Source organism: Podarcis vaucheri, assembly GCF_965113315.1.
Source record: "Podarcis vaucheri genome assembly, chromosome: 10".
Lineage (NCBI taxonomy): Eukaryota > Metazoa > Chordata > Lepidosauria > Squamata > Lacertidae > Podarcis > Podarcis vaucheri.
This window is the reverse complement of record NC_138748.1, coordinates 69,847,008-69,863,641: the sequence shown is the minus strand read 5'-3', so window position 1 is coordinate 69,863,641 and position 16,634 is coordinate 69,847,008. Positions and strand designations below refer to the sequence as shown.

Genomic DNA, 16,634 nt, shown 5'->3' with positions numbered 1-16,634 from the left:
TTTCAGGCCAGAATGAACAGTCCCGACAGATACGAGGGGATTGGGAAGTGGGGGACGGGACAGAGAAGCCACAAATTCCTAGAGGGAAGATAATAAATAAACAAATAATTGTTGTTGATTGATTGATTTATATCCCGCCCATCTGGCTGGGTTTCCCCAGCTACTCTGGGTGGCTCCCAATAGAATATTCAAAACACGATAAATACATCAAACATTAAAAACTTCCCTAAACAGGGCTGCCTTCAGATGTTTTCTGAAAGTCAGGTAGTTGTTTATTTCAAGGGTCTTGATGGCCACTCGAGGGCTGGACTCACCGGGATGAAAAGGACACAGCCCAGCAGGGTCCCCGTCAAGGCGGACTTGACGATTTCCTCGTAGCACTTGTTCTTCTCTCGGGCGCCTTTGATGAGGGCTGTGATGTAGAAAGTGAGCTCCGTGATGGAGCCGAATGTTGCGTTGACTACGGCCCCCACTGCGAAGTTGCTCTGGGCTGAGATGCTGCAGGAGAAACGGAGAAGGTCCACGAGGTGAAGTCGCCGGCGCTTAGCATCATCAGAAAAGCCTTGGTGTCCCTGACAACTCAGCCATTCTACAAGGTGTGACTGGAAAGTTCAGTGAATGGTCACAGAAATCGGACAGCGAGAAATATTCAAACACACAATTGGCATTAAAGGTAAAGGCACCCCTGACCATTAGGCCCAGTCATGGCAGACTCTGGGGTTGCAGCGCTCATCTCACTCTACTGGCCGAAGGAGCCGGCGTACAGCTTCCGGGTCATGTGGCCAGCATGACTAAGCCGCTTCTGGCGAACCAGAGCAGCACATGGAAACGCCGGTTACCTTCCCACCAGAGTGGTACCTATTCATCTACTTGCACTTTGACGTGCTTTCAAACTGCTAGGTGGGCAGGAGCAGGGACCGAGCAACGGGAGCTCACCCTGTGGCGGAGATTCAAACCACCGACCTTCTGATCAGCAAGCCCTAGGCTCTGTGGTTTAACCCACAGCGCCACCCAAAATGCTCACGATTGTGTACAGAGATGAAGCTGAAAGTGTGTGAGTGGTTGAAGCAGTTTTGTGAAAGGCGGCAAACCATCGAAGATTACCCTCCGTTTGGCAAACCGTCAGCGAGCAGAACGGCAGCAAATGTCGATACGAGATTGTGAGTTATTGATGAGGGATCGGCGTTTGTCCGAATGATGGCGGAAGAATTGCATATTCTGTGTGAAATCGTTACTGAGGTTACCGAGTTGTCCCACCCTCCATATTCTCCCAATTTGGCCCCACCAGATACGTATCTTTCTTTTTCCAAAACTGAAATCTGCACTGAAAGGGCACAGATTTCCCAACATTTCACATGTCCAAGCTACTGTGACGAGGCAACTGAAAGCCGTACGAAAAGAGGACTTCTCCAGAAGTTTCCAACAGTTCTACGAATGTTGTCAACAGTGCGTTGTATCAGAGGGGGCCTACTTTGAAGGCCTGTAAGGTTGTACGTTCGACTTGTTTCCCGCTGTCCGATTTCTGTGGCTGTTCACCGAACTTTCCGGTCACACCTTGTATGATTCCATGATTCTAAATCTCATGGTTAATTCTTAACGCCTCTTACCTGGCAATTGCCATGCCTATGTAGTACGAGAGGGGCATGATGGAGAGCAGCGCCAAGGTGAACTTAACCACAGAGCTGGTGTAATGGTTGTGCTTATCTGCGTAGCCCAGAACCAGAGTCACAATTACCAAAGGGAGCAGATCTGACGAGAGGTATTGAAAGGAAAAAAACACATGCGTATTTTCTTTTGAGTGGCATCAACTGTGCAGGAGGTCTCGCTGAGAAACAGCTGCCCAGAGTGGCAGGGAAACCCAGCCAGATGACTGGGGTACAAATAATAAATTATTATTATTATTATTATTACTACTACTACTACTACTACTACTACTACTATTCCTTCTGGGAAGATGAAGCCAAGGAGGTACTAGGAATACAAGGACCGGCTGAGGCAGAGCTGCAGAGTGCAAGCGTTGAATTAGACAGCAGAGCCAGTTTTTTTACACTCTCCCTAACAACGCTCCTGCTTTAACCAAAACAGGTTTCTAGTCCTTATGGAGGACATTAAAATTTCAAAACGTTGGGGCTGCACCTGAGGCTTGATCTGAGCCAAGGCTCCTCTGGAGGCCCGTGCAAAGTCAAGAGTTCTCTTAAGCATGTGCAGAGTGCGCAACCTCTTTGTTTAAAGATGGGCAAGGAAGCTTTTCAGAATGGTCGATACGATACGATAATCTTTATTGTCATTGTCCCATACAGAACAACGAAATTGAAAACATTTACGTCAAGCATACAAAAACCAACAAGCCTGCTATCCCAGCTATCCCAACCTGGTTAGCACCTAAAAACTCTGATACCCCATAATTAAATACAATATACTCACATAGAGACTACCTTACACTGCGTTTAAAACCAAAATCGCATTTGGGTAGAAACTGTTTCTCAGGCGGCTAGTCCTAGTCTTTATAACCCTGGACCTTCTTCTAAAAGGCAGAAGCTGAAAGAGATCATTTCCGGGGTGCGCACTATCCTGCGCTATCTCTGCAGCTTTCTTATGGCACCTGGGAGCGTAGATTTGATCCAAGGTGGGAAGAGTGCACCCAGTTATTCTCTCCGCAGTCTTTTCAACCTTGGACAAATAGCTGTGTTTAGCTCTGTCCAGGTTTTGCTCCTCAGCTCTCGCTACATCTGCAGAAGCCACTCCGCGCAGAAAACCCATCTGTTTTGCTTAAAAGATTCAGTCTGCTCAATTTTATTTTATTTTTTTAAAAATGCAATGCAATTGAGGTTTATAAGCCAAGGAGGGGCATCACTGCATTCAAGAGATCCTACTCTGCTAAGAGAGACCCAGATCCACAGCTCTCGCGCAAATCTCACTCCCAAGGAGGCAAAGCCCAAAGCAACAACACCGAAAGGATACTGACGGCAAATACATTGATCCCATCCACGGCGTATTTGTAGTAATAAGCGTTCACAGCCCGGTAGCAGCAAAGGAGCACTTCAGCGTCGAGGGGAACTTCTGTCTGCGGACGATAGAGCCAAGAGACCATCAGTTGACGCCAGTCAATGCACAAGGCTGCTAAAACGGGTCAGCAACCTAAGGCCCATGGGTCACAAGTGCATAGCTGTCAAGTGTCCCTTATTTGAAGGGACAGTCCCTTATTCCAGGGCCATGTCCCGCTGCTGTCCCTTATTGATGGATGTCCCTTAAATGATGTCCCTTAAATTTCAAAGGAAGCAGCTCCTCTCCCTCCCTCCCTGCCGGCCAGGGAGGAGGGAGGCTCCAACTGTGTTGCTTGGCTGTGTTGCTCACCCAATAACGACTGGGGGGGGTGGAGCTTGCATGCCTTGTGTGTGGCTAGTTAATGCAAGCTGAGGGGTTTTTTGAATGCTGGACACCATTTTGTTGCACGTGCTGCTGCAAACTTTGCAGTGCAAAGCCAGGCCAGGGAGCCATCTTAAGTTGAGGCTGCATAGGCCTTGTGGTGCATGTGATTCAGATTCTATTCAGCTGAACCTCTGGTTACAAAGTTGGTTGGACAATGTTCTCGAAGCTACCAGCATGAGTTTGACCAGCCTGCAGGAGGACAGGAAGACTGGAGTGCCTGGAACAGGTGAGGCTGCAGGTCCCTTATTTTGGCTGCTGGTCTGTTATTTTCAAGGCTGCTGGTCCCTTATTTTCAAATCTGTAAGTTGACAGCTATGCAAGCAGCCCATGGGGATCGTTTAACCGGCGCATGGACCCTCGCCACCTGCCCGCTCAGTCGGCCCGTGCGCCTCGCTAAACTGGTGCGGAGCAGAGTGGGGACCAACTTCCGCAACACTGGCGGGCTTCCCATAGCATGCGGGAAGCTCCTGCAGCCCATGAGAAGCTGCGCACGCCACCTCCACGCCGGAAATAGCGTTTGCGTGTGCGCGCACGCACACGCCGGCTTACCGTGGCGCCTGCGGGACCGTGAACCGGCCCAAGCCACAAAAACGTTGCCAACACCTGCGCTAAAGCTTCAGTTCCGGGGTAGGGACTGTGTGAATTGCGTGTGCTTGCCCTGGGATGTTATAACATAAAAAGATAAAGGTACCCCTGACCATTAGGTCCAGTCGTGGCTAACTCTGGGGTTGCGGCGCTCATCTCGCTTTATTGGCCGAGGGAGCCGGCATACAGCTTCCAGGTCATGTGGCCAGCATGACTAAGCCACTTCTGGCGAACCAGAACAGTGCACGGAAATGCCGTTTACCTTCCTGCCAGAGAGGTACCTATTTATCTACTTGCACTTTGACGTGTTTTCGAACTGCTAGGTTGGCAGGAGCAGGGACCGAGCAATGGGAGCTCACCCCGTCGCGCGGATTCAAACCGCCGACCTTCTGATCGGCAAGTCCTAGGCTCTGTGGTTTAACCCATAGCACCACCCGCGTTACAACATAAGCACACACACACACCCAAAAGCCAGCTGGATCAGGGCAATAGCCCATACAGTCCAGGATCCTGTTCTCACAGGGGCCGAACCAAAGGGAAATATGCAACAGGATCCAAACACGAGAGCAACCCTCTCCTTCTGGGGTTTCCTGCAAGTGGGATTGAGAAGCTTTGCCCTCTCCTCATCTGTGATCCTCTTTTAAATCCATCCCAGCTGGTGGTCATCCCTGTCTCCTGTGGCAGGGAGTTCCACAGGTTAACCACGAACCGCGGGACGAAATATCTTTGTTTATCTGTTCGGATAATTCTCCGAAGTTCTACCTGTGCCGTCTCTTGCTTGCTTGGCTAAAAAGCCACAAGCCTTTCTCCAGGGGGGGCCCTGCCCTCTGCTACGTCCGCGGCCCCCGTCCCGCCAACACCTTTACCTTCCGCAGCCGCTGGACGTGGACCTGCTCCGGGGGCAGGAGGAGGAGCTTGGTGACGGTGCGGCCGTTCATCTTGGCCACGGGGATGATGAAGACGAGGAGCCAGCAGACGAAGCAGATCAGGCCGTGGGCGAGAGAGAGGAGCGGGTAGCCCAAAAGGAGCCAGACGTAGGTGCTGGGACGCCGCTGGGGGAGAGATGGGGAATGGGAGGGATCAGTCAGGGGGGAGAGCTTCCCCACAGCAGGTCAGAAACGCACAGGGGCGGAAGGGACGCCAAGAGCCCTCTAGTCCAGCCCTCACACATGACGGGAATCACAGCTAAAGACTCCTTGGCAGAGGGCCACCCAACCTCTGTTTTATTTTTTAAAATATAATTCTCTTAAATTTTCTATTTTACAATTTAGAATGCTCACCTAAACATCCTTAAAGTATCAATGACTTCCTGTCTTCTCTTTCCACGGTTCATTTTACAAATCATAAATCCCTGCATATTTTAGGTAAATTAAACCATTCAGTACGGTGGTACTTCGGGTTACAGACGCTTCAGGTTACAGACTCTGCTAACCCAGAAATAGTACCTCGGGTTAAGAACTTTGCTTCAGGATGAGAACAGAAATTGCGAAATTGTGTGGCAGCAGCAGGAGGCCCCATTAGCTAAAGTGGTGCTTCAGGTTAAGAATAGTTTCAGGTTAAGAACAGACCTCCAGAATTAATTAAGTTCCTAAGCCAAGGTATTCCATTACTACATCCATCCAAGCTTGTTTACACTGCTGAATTTATCTTAATGCTGCCAACGTTTTCAAATGTACAGTAGACCCTCGGGTTACGTTACTCTCGAGTCATGTAAACTTTGGGTTGCGAAAGCGGCAAACCCGGAAGTATTTTTCTGGGTTTCGCCACTTGCGAAGAAACGCTCTATTGCACCGCGCACGTGCGCAAAAGCGGCGCCTCTGGATAAGGATTTTTCAGGGCGCGCACGGACCCCCGGAACAAATTAAATTCTTATCCAGAGGCTCCACTTTAAACAATTCCCCCCCCATATATTCAACAAAGGTTTTCCAACCTTCTTTAAACGTACATTCTTCTTGTTCTCTTATTCTATACGTTAAGTCTGCAAGCTGCGAATATTCCGTCAGCTTCAGTTGCCATTCTTCTTTAATTGGGACATCGCTCATTTTCTCCAACCTCTGTTTTAAAACCTCCAGTGGGGGGGAGAGTCTGCTCATTCTCCTTTAAGGATTCTTGAGCTGAGATTCCTGCATTCCAGGGGGCTGGAGTAGATGGCCTTTGGGGGTCCCTTCGAACTCTACAATTCTAGGAAAGCAGCACGCCACCTTACCCAGTGTGCTGCACTGTCCTCGCAAGCCGACTCCTGGCGGGAGACGAGGGGAGTGGTCTCCTTCACCTCGTTCACTTCTGCGATGGCGTCGTATTTGCTGAACTTCATGTTGCAGTTCCGGTGGTAAGTTTTTGTCTGCGAGATGCAGGAGTTGAGAAAGAAGTCATGGAAGGGAAAGGGCGCTTCCCAAATCAAAGCCCAAGACATTATTTTTACTGCGGGAAACGGTTTGCAAAAAATGTGTACATTAGGAAAAATATTATAACAATAAAATAACAACAACAATAGATTATGAATCACCTTTCACATTACAGTGGTACCTTGGGTTAAGTAATGAATTCATTTCGGAGGTTCGTACTTTTAACCTGAAGCACCACTTTAGCTAATGGGGCCTCCTGCCGCCGCCGCACGATTTCTGTTCTCATCCTGAAGCAAAGTTCTTAACCTGAAGCACTATTTCTGGGTTAGCGGAGTCTGTAACCTGAAGCATATGTAACCTTAAGTGTATGTAACCCGAGGTACCACTGTACAGTCATACCTCGGGTTACAGATGCTTCAGGTTGCGTTTTTTCGGGTTACAGACCGCCAAAACCCGGAAGTACTGGAACGGGTTACTTCCGGGTTTTGGTGGCCGCGCATGCGCAGAAGTGCTGAATCCCAACCTGCGTGTGTGCAGACGCACCGCTGCGGGTTGCGAACATGCACTCCGCACGGATCACGTTCGCAACCCGAGCGTTCACTGTAGACTTAAGGCGCTTTGCCAACGCACAACAAAACTAAACACAGCCGTATCTTTGTTTTCCAACAGCTTAGTTCTCGAACGTTATGGCTCCCAAATGCCGCAAACCCGGAAGTTAGTGTTCCAGTTTCTGAATGTAATTTTGGAAGCCAAATGTCCAACGGGGCTTCCGATTGGCTGCAGGAGCTTCCTGCGGCCAATCGGAAGCCACGCTTTGGTTTCTGAACCCTTTGGAAGTCGAACGGACTTCTGGGACGGATGCCGTTCGACTCCCAAGGTACAGCTGTATAGGTTTTAAAACCACATCTGAGGTGGTCTGTGATGGAGGTGGTAGAGTCCTCACAAAGATGTGTTATCATTGCACATTTCTTCTAATAAACATACCATAGATTCCGGCGTATTAGGTGACTGGGAGTATCAGACGACCCCCAACTTTTGCTGTTCAATTTTAGAGTTTTAGAGTTATAGAGTTTGAGCGCTGCCAGGGGCAGAGCGCGCACCCCTCCGCTGCCTCTGCTATGGCAGCAGCCCAAGGCAAAGCGTTTGGTGGGCGGGCGAGCGAGCGTCGCGCTCGGAAGGATTTTCTGTGTCCCCTTCTGTGGGGAGGGAGGAGAAGCGACAGCAGAAGGGGCACCTCTGCTCACCGGCTCCTTCTCCTCCTTCCCAATGTGTATTCCCGGTGTATAAGACGACCCCCGACTTTTGGGGTGATTTTCCAGGGCTAAAAAGTCGTCTTGTATGCCGGAACATACGGTATTTTTGTAAGCAATTCTCTCCCCCCTCCACTCTCATGTATTTTTCTACTGCTATCTTCACATGGCTAAGCAATTTTTTAAACAGCAGTACAGAATTCGGAGAAGTGAACATCATTTCAAATGGCATCGGTCCTGTATACCTGAAGGAGCGTCTCCACCCCCATCATTCAGCCCGGACACTGAGGTCCAGCGCCGAGGGCCTTCTGGCGGTTCCCTCATTGCGAAGTGAGGTTACAGGGAACCAGACAGAGGGCCTTCTCGGTGGTGGCACCCGCCCTGTGGAACGCCCTCCCTTCAGATGTGAAGGAAATAAGCAGCTATCTTCTCTTTAAAAGACATCTGAAGGCAGCCCTGTTTAGGGAAGTCTTTAATATTTAATGCTGTATTGTTTTTAACACTTCATTGGAAGCTGCCCAGAGTGGCTGGGGAAACTCAGCCAGATGGGCGGGCTATAAATATTATTATTATTATTATTATTATTATTATTATTATTATTATTATTCAAAGGCCAGCTGTGCTTCGGCCTGCATATTATTTACAGAAGTGACCGTAAGGCGAGGACCGAAATCACCCCCCACCCCAGAGGAGCAGGCAGGTTTCACCTCGCAAGCCACGGACCCCCTTCTTCCCTCCCTCTGCCCTAAAGACACACAGCTTCCTCAGCCACCATTATTGACAGGCACCTCTCAAAAACGCCCGAAGTCGCAGTTCTGCAAAAATCAACAGATGCAGGCTGTGTCCTGAATAGATGGCTGCCAGCTTCCGTTCGGGTCTCCTACCTTTTGAATGACTTTCCCAAACGGCCAGAGGAAATATCCCGCAAGTTTCCAACACAGCTTACCTGCAGAGGGGAGAGAGACAGGTGAGGTCCCGGAGCAAAGAAGGTAGGTGGGATGGGGCAAAGCATTGAGCTGCCCCTTTCTGTAGGCTGGGGCAAGATCCGTTAGGCAAATGGGGCACTGCCCCACCAACCTCGGTCCTCTGCCTTCGGCCAGCCCCCCCTTTCCTTCTTAATTTAAACCAGCTCAGGGGGTGGTTCTTGTTGCCATCTTCCTCTTCTCCTTAAATCTCAGGGCTGCCCCTTGCAGAATGCGTCAAGGAAGAGGACAGGGACAAAAATCAGAATTTGCTGCGGGGCCCTGGAGCTCCAACTGTCATGACCCGCCCCCCCCCTTCTCAACCAGCAATGTGGTCTGGGTAACCCTTTGACTTTCTTCACTGCAGTTGCCCCACAAGAGATCAGCACGTTTATTTTTCAAACAATTAACAACTACATCTCAGGTTTTGATTAAAATAGCTTGGGTTACAAACGCTTTGGGTTGCGCGATTTCGGGTTGTGCAAGGCACTAAACCCGGGAGTACCAGAATGGGCTACTTCCAGGTTTCGGCGCTTGCGCATGAGCACTAAATCATGCTTTGCGCATGCACAGAAGTGCCAAATTGCGACCCGCGCGTGCACAGACACGTGGGTCGCGTGTTGTGAATGTTGCGGGTTGTGAACGTGCCTCCCGCATGGATCACGTTCACAACCCAAGCGTCCATTGTACTGGATTATCTCACGTGCCAAAGTCACTGGGTTGAATAAAAACGTCCTGTGATTTATAGTTTTTGAGTTATGGGGTGGGATGAAAATGTGGGGAATGTTCTAGACATGCAGGATGCATCCTAGAATGATGAAATGAAACTGAGAAAAGACCACAATCGATAGAATCTTTCAGTTGAAAAACCTATGAGAATACATACTACGCGAAGCACATTTTACAAAATATTCCGACAATCTCAAACTCCGGGATTGTCGGAATTTATACCACCAAAAATTAATCCGTTTGAGTCATGTGATTCAAATTGGGTCGACCAGACAGTTCAGCTTCATTTGTTTCACGGTAGATCTTAAAAAGTAGAGACATCACCTTGCCTTCAAAGGTTCGTATAGTAAAAGCTCTGGTTTTCCCAGTAGTGATGTATGGAAGTGAGAGCTGGACCATAAAGAAGGCTGATCACCGAAGAATGGATGCTTTTGAATGATGGTGCTGGAGGAGACTCTTGAGAGTCCCATGGACTGCAAGGAGATCAAACCTCTCCATTCTGAAGGAAATCAGCCCTGAGTGCTCCCTGGAAGGACAGATCCTGAAGCTGAGGCTCCAAGACTTTGGCCACCTCACGAGAAGAGAAGACTCCCTGGAAAAGACCCAGATGCTGGGAAAGATGGAGGGCACAAGGAGAAGGGGATGACAGAGGACGAGATGGTGGGACAGTGTTCTCGAAGCTACCAGCATGAGTTTGACGAAACTGCGGGAGGCAGTAGAAGACAGGAGTGCCTTGCGTGCTCTGGTCCAGGGGGTCACAAAGAGTCGGACACGACTAAACGACTCAACAACAAGATCTGTTCCTGACCGGGCGCTCTGCCTTCCATACTACGACTCCCAACAGCCACTAGCCGCCACTGGCAAGATCCCATCTGGGATAATGGGCGTGGTGCATGCAAGACTCAGGCTTTTCCTCACAGCAAGAAAATCAGCTACATCGCATTGGGTTAGCCTGACTATTCCCAGCCACTAAGGCGAAAATTAGGCTGTTGGTCACATTACTTCTGGCTTTCTGGGGCAGATTTCCTTTTTTAAAAAAATTACCTATTTCATAAAATGTATGTACTTCTTGATAGATATTTTTTAAATTAAAAAAAACCTTGAAGCTGTTTAGAAAAAGAATAAAAGAAGACAGTCATGCCTTGTGTTGCGTTAGGTTCATGTTGCGTCTTTTTGCCTTGCGCACACGGCAAACCCAGAAGTATATAATTCCGGATTTTGCCTTGCGCGCGCACACAGAAGCGTTCTGTGCACTTTGCACATGTGCAGAAGCGCTCAGTCACTCTCCTCGCTTGCGCAGAAGCGCCGCTCTAGTTGCGGACTTTCCGGGGTGCAAACGGCATCCCAGAACAGATCGTGTCCGCAACGAGAGGTACCACTGTACAATCATTGGCCAAAATGTTAAAATATTCAAATCAGTTAAAACAGACACCAACATCCAACATATGTGCCTGCTTTGTATCAATTGGCAGGTAGTTCCGAAGTCCAAACGCTTCCCCACTAGACAAATGAGTTCTTACAAACATACCTGTCCTGAATTTTCCACTCATCCATTGCTTTTGCCTCTTCAGTCCCTCCCTCCTCCCCGAAACTGGATCTTGAACATGAGCGCAGCCTCAACTGCTTTTCGTATGCTCTGAGATTCCTGGGGTTGGACTAGATGACCCTGGGGTCCCAATTCTACAATTTTACAATTCTGTGCTAAGGCCCCTGTACTCACCGTAGGGTACCCCCAGGATGGTGAGGAACATCAGGACGGAGACCAGGACGTACAGCAAGGAGAGCCACCATCCGAAACAGAGGAGGTAGAAAATATTTCCACATGTCAGCATAGAGCCTAGGTAGAAGATTCGTTTTTTAAAACACACACAGTCTATCCCAGACTCGCATTTCCCACGTCCCCTTCCTTCAGACGCAGAGGACTTTGGAGGGTAAGGCCTCAAGGACGCACAGGAGAGAGGAGGGGACCTTCACCAAAAAGTCTTTTTATCCAACTTAAATCTCTCTCGCTAGTCGTAAATGAGAAAACCACTGGAAACAATAACCTTCCACTGTTAACTTTCCCTTTGTTTTTATTTTACGATCTTCTTGACTCTAATAACTCTTGATAGGTTAGCGGTTTCTCCTCTTTTCTACGAAAAGCTTCTTGTGGCGAAATCCATTCGTGTGTCTTTGGACATAATCGAGGTTCATATCTGTTCCAAATTCATAATCAGATGGTTTTTGAAATCCACATCAGCTTTGACTTTACCGCCCCACAAATATCCACGCCATTCAAACCTTAACCATGTGCTTCTAAGTTCTGGAGTCTCTTATTTCTCAGTGTCACCCCCCTCCTTCATCCACACCAAACCAGAAGCCACAAAATACAATTTCAGGTCAGGTAAACCCAACCCTTCCCTTTCCTTTGAATCCTGCAATGCTTTAATTTTGACTCTCGGTCATCCCCCCCCCCCCCGCGCCATAGAATTTTAGATAAATCTTTTTGCCATTGTTGAAACGGTGAATCATTAGTCAAAATAGGTATTATTCGAAATAAAAACATTGTTCTAGGCAGAACATTCATCTTTATCACTGAGATTCTACCCAACAATGATAATTTTAGCATCTGCCATCTTGACATATCTCTTTTTGATTTCGGCCCGTGGCTTAACATAGCTATTTTGAAACAACATACAATTCGTAATTGTCATAGTAATACCCAAGTATTTTAATTCTTTTTGATTTGGAAACCCCGTTTTCTTCATCAAAACCTTCTGATCTTCTGTTGTCATATTCCTTGTTCATATTTTTGTTTTCTGGCCATTCACCTTAAAGCCTGCTAACATACCAAAATCATTTACTTTGTTCATAAGAATCTCCACTCCCTGCATCAAATTTCCCAGAACTAATATCAGGTCATCAGCAAAGGCCCATAACTTTCTTTTTCAATCTTTATTCCCATAATTCTCACATTTTGTCTAATGTCTCTAAGCAAGACTTCCAAGACCAGAATGAAAGGTAATGGGGTCAATGCTTTGTCCCCTTCTGTTATCTCACAGGGTTTTGTCAATTTCCCCATTAACAATTATCTGGGCTGTCTGTGATTTGTAGATCATTTTTACCCATTTAATAAAGTTATCTCCAAAGTTCATTTCTTTCAGTGCTTTAAACAAAAATACCCAATTCACCTTGTCAAAGGCTTTTTCTGCATCCAAAAAAATCAAAGCAGCTCGTTTCTTGTGGCAATTCAGATATTCCAAAGCATCCAATATATTTCTCACATTATTTCTTAACTGTCTTTTAGGCAGGAATTCACAGTGATCATGATGAATTGAATCCTGCAAAATCTTTTTTAACCTTTCTGACAAAATTGATGTAAGTAACTTATAATTATTGTTCAGTAAGGAAATCGGTCGATGGTTTTTCATCAGAGTCAAGTCCTGAGCTTCTTTAGGGATAAGTGTAATGTTGGCCTCTCTCTGACTATCTGGAATCTTACCGCTCTGTAAAATATTGTTCATTGTCCATTGAAAGGATTGTAAAAGTACTTCTTCAAAAGACTTATGGCAAGAAGCCGACCGTCCTTCTGCCCAGTACCTTTCCTTTCTGGTTTTTTTTTATGGCATCCCATAATTCTTGAACAGTTACAGGGTCATTCATCATTTGTCTTTGAGAGTCTGAATCTTTGGTAAATGTTAAAATTAAGGGGGAGGATTTGCTGAAATAAATTTGGGAATTGGGATGCAGAAAGCAGAGGTACGGGGAAGTTTTAAGAAAAAAAGGATTCGAAATTATACATGTTTGTTTTTGTGTGTGTATGTTTGTATTGTATATTGTGTGTGTTTTTATAATTTGTGAAAATCCAATAAACATTTATTTTAAAAAAATGAATCTTTGGTAAATGCTATCTCTGTAAGTATTCATCTGTGTGTGTGCTTTGTTTTGTTTTTTGGAAAAAAAGATTACTTGACCTTTATACAACTTAGACTAATATGGGTGAAATACTTTTTCATATTTGTCTTATCTGTTATCACAGCAATTGTAATTCTGTGGGCAGAATAGGGTCTTCAAGGAAACTCTAAGCATGAACAGTTCCCAGGGTTCTTTGGGGGAAACCATGACTGTTTAAAGTTGTAGGATACTACTTTTAACTATATGATGCAGGTAGAGACCTTTCTGGGTTGCTACAGGACAGTGGAATTTTCCAGTGCTGGGCCTCGAATAATTAAAACTCTCCAGATAACATTTGCCCGGTGCCTAACTCATGTTTGAGGATTTCAACTAAAAACTAGGAAGAGCTTCCTAGCAGTTTGGTGGAAGAGGTTGCCTTGGGACGAGGTGGACTCTTCATCAGTCAAGGTTTTGAAGAAGGCTGGACGGCCAACCTATGAGGGTAGCTGTAGCCGTGGATTCTCTGCATTGGCAGAGGGGAAGAGTGGATGATCTTTGGACTCACAGCTGTCCATGGAGCAGCAGGTCAATTCTGTGTCCAGGGCAGCCGTCTACCAGCTCCATCTGTACGCAGGATGAGACCCTCCCTGCCCACAGACCGTCTCACCAGAGTGGTGCATGCTCTGGTTATCTCCCGCTTGGACTCCTGCAATGCGCTCTACGTGGGGCTATCTTTGAAGGTGACGCAGAAACTACAATTAATCCAGAATGCGGCAGCTAGACTGGTGACTGGGAGCGGCCGCAGAGACCACATAACACCATTCCTGAAAGACCTACATTAGCTCCCAGTACGTTTCCGAGGACAATTCAAAGTGTTGGTGCTGATCTTTAAAGCCCTAAATGGCCTCGGCTCAGTATCCCTGAATGAGCGTCTCCATCCCCATCATTCTGGCCGGACACTGAGGTCCAGCACCGAGGGCCTTCTGGTGGTTTCTTCCCTGCAAGAAGCCAAGTTACAGGGAACCAGGCAGAGGGCCTTCTCGGTGGTGGCGCCTGCCCTGTGGAACACCCTCCCACCAGATGTCAAAGGGAAAAACAACTACCAGACTTTTAGAAGACATTTTAAGGCAGCCCTGTTTAAGGTAAACGTTTAATATTTGATGAATTATTGTATTTTAATATTTTGCTGGAAGCCACCCAGAGTGGCTGGGGAAACAGCCCGATGAGCGATGTATAAATATTGTTGTTGTTGTACCTTCACAATTCTACTAGTATTTGAGATCTTTTAATAGAGTTTTATATGCACTTTTTCCACTTTTTTTTTTAATGGGGGCGTTTAATGGATAAAGTGGGGTAAAAGTTTCATAAAACAAGTCTGTCCTTCAACAAGATATGGGAGGTTTGGCCTCTTAAAAAATACAAGCACATCCTGATGTTTATGTCCAGGTGATTGTTAGGCAAGAACAGCTGTAGGAAACTAACCGGGTATTTATTTCTGTTTTTTACCTGCAGGGCTTTTAATTATGTTCAGGTCAGAGTACAGCTCCTTCACAATTTCTGAGCGGTCTTCCCAGGGCCTGGCTGTCACGTGGCTCTTCCATTTCTTAAAGCCAAACTACAAGAGGGAGAAAGAGGTCGTCTGTTACAGGGGCACCTATTAAAGCTATTTAAAGCTGCGTTGCATAAACAAACCCTTTCTGGGATCTATAGTTCTAGGAGAGAGGTTCTAGGTTCTCAAACTACAATTTCTGGGACTCTGGAGAGGGGAAGCTATGGCTGTTTGAAAGTGATGTTCCCATGAACATCTGCAGGAAGGCAAAGGGAGATACTGCCCCTCTGGAGCAGCTGAATAACAACAACAACAACAACAACAACGTTTCTAGCATTTGTAGAACCCAAGATATGAGGCAAGCGAGGGAAACTAACCTGCTCCCCCCACCCCCGCAAACTCATTTTTTTATAAAAAATATTTATGCACCACCGTATCACAGAAATATATCACCGTTGTTTACAACAGCGTAAACAAAGCAAAAACAAACAGCAGTAAGGCCACTATGGGGTGTGCACTCTTAATTGCCTACGTAGGCCTTGAGAAACAGAAAAGGTTTCAGCGGGTGTTTAAAAGTTGGCACAGACGGCGTCTGCTGAATCTCCAGTGGCAGAGAGTTCCACAGGACCGGGCCAGCGACGCTAAAGGCTCGGTTTCTTGTTGTCGTTGTTGTTAAAAGAGCCTCACCAACGTAGGGGAATAACCCGAGACAGATAATCAAGCTAGGATATCAGGGTTCTGGCGGTTCCTGAATTAATACATGACCCTTGAATCCAGCTGGGTAGCAGATGGTCGATGCAGCTGTTTTAACAATCGTGTCAGCTCTTCTCAACCAGAAGCTCCCGTCAGCAATTTGGACGCAGCATTCTGCACCAGCTGGAACGTCTGAACCACACCCAAGGGCAGCCCCACAGAGAGTGCATTGCGGTAATCCAGTCTCAAAGTCACCAGGTGCATGAGCTAGTTCTCCACTGCTAACCTACAGAATCCAAAAACTCAATTATCTGGGTCTCTGGTCTGCCTCAGTTTTCACCTTACTTAAACTGCACCCCATTGTTCTCAATGTATTCAAACTGGACCCTGGACCACTCAGCAGACTTGGGTGGGGCCTCCAGGAAAGAGCAGAAAACCAAAAACCTACCCCGCTGTGCAGAAAAGTAGAGGTCATTTTAGTCCATGTTTGTCTAGCAGCTCCATGTGGTAAGCAGGCTGAGACCCCACCTGTCTCGCCAGAGTGGTGCATGCTCTGGTTATCCCCCGCTTGGACCACTGCAATGCGCTCAACGTGGGGCTACCTTTGAAGGTGAATTGGAAACTACAACTAATCCAGAATGCGGCAGCTGGACTGGTGACTGGGAGCGGCCGAGACCATATAACACCGGTCTTGAAAGACCTACACTGGCTCCCAGTACGTTTCCGAGCACAATTCAAAGTGTTGGTTCTGACCTTGAAAACCCTAAACGGCCTCAAAGGCCCAGTATACCTGAAGGAGCGTCTCCACCTCCATCGTTCTGCCCGGACACTGAGGTCCAGCTCCGAGGGCCTTCTGGTGGTTCCCTCCCTGCGAAAAGTGAGGCTGCAGGGAACCAGGCAGAGGGCCTTTTCGGTGGTGGCGCCCGCCCTGTGGAACACCCTCCCACCAGATGTCAAGGAAATAAACAACTATCTGACATTTAGAAGATACCTGAAGGCAGCCCTGTATCAGGAGGTTTTTAATGTCTGATGTGTTACCATTTTTTATATGTGCTGTCAGCTGCCCAGGGGACGCGGGTGGCGCTGTGGGTTAAACCACAGAGCCTAGGATTTGCCGATCAGAAGGTCGGTGGTTCAAATCCCCGCAACGGGGTGAGCTCCCGTTACTCGGTCCCTGCTCCTGCCAACCTAGCAGTTCAAAAGCATGTCAAAGTGCAAG

At 47.4% G+C, this 16,634-nt stretch overlaps 1 protein-coding gene across 1 annotated transcript in view; it reads right to left on the bottom strand.

Annotated features, from left to right (window-relative positions):
- LOC309541240 (uncharacterized protein) overlaps window positions 1-16,634 on the bottom strand; it is a 47,424-nt gene that overhangs the window by 20,919 nt on the left and 9,871 nt on the right. Inside the window, exons 4-11 of the mRNA XM_082238859.1 lie at window positions 14,680-14,788; window positions 11,021-11,137; window positions 8,494-8,555; window positions 6,221-6,355; window positions 4,881-5,066; window positions 2,962-3,064; window positions 1,608-1,749; window positions 315-498 (exon numbers count right to left, since the gene is read on the bottom strand). Of these exons, the coding sequence (XP_082094985.1) occupies window positions 315-498; window positions 1,608-1,749; window positions 2,962-3,064; window positions 4,881-5,066; window positions 6,221-6,355; window positions 8,494-8,555; window positions 11,021-11,137; window positions 14,680-14,788 (1,038 nt within the window). The remainder of the gene's footprint in view (window positions 1-314; window positions 499-1,607; window positions 1,750-2,961; window positions 3,065-4,880; window positions 5,067-6,220; window positions 6,356-8,493; window positions 8,556-11,020; window positions 11,138-14,679; window positions 14,789-16,634) is intronic.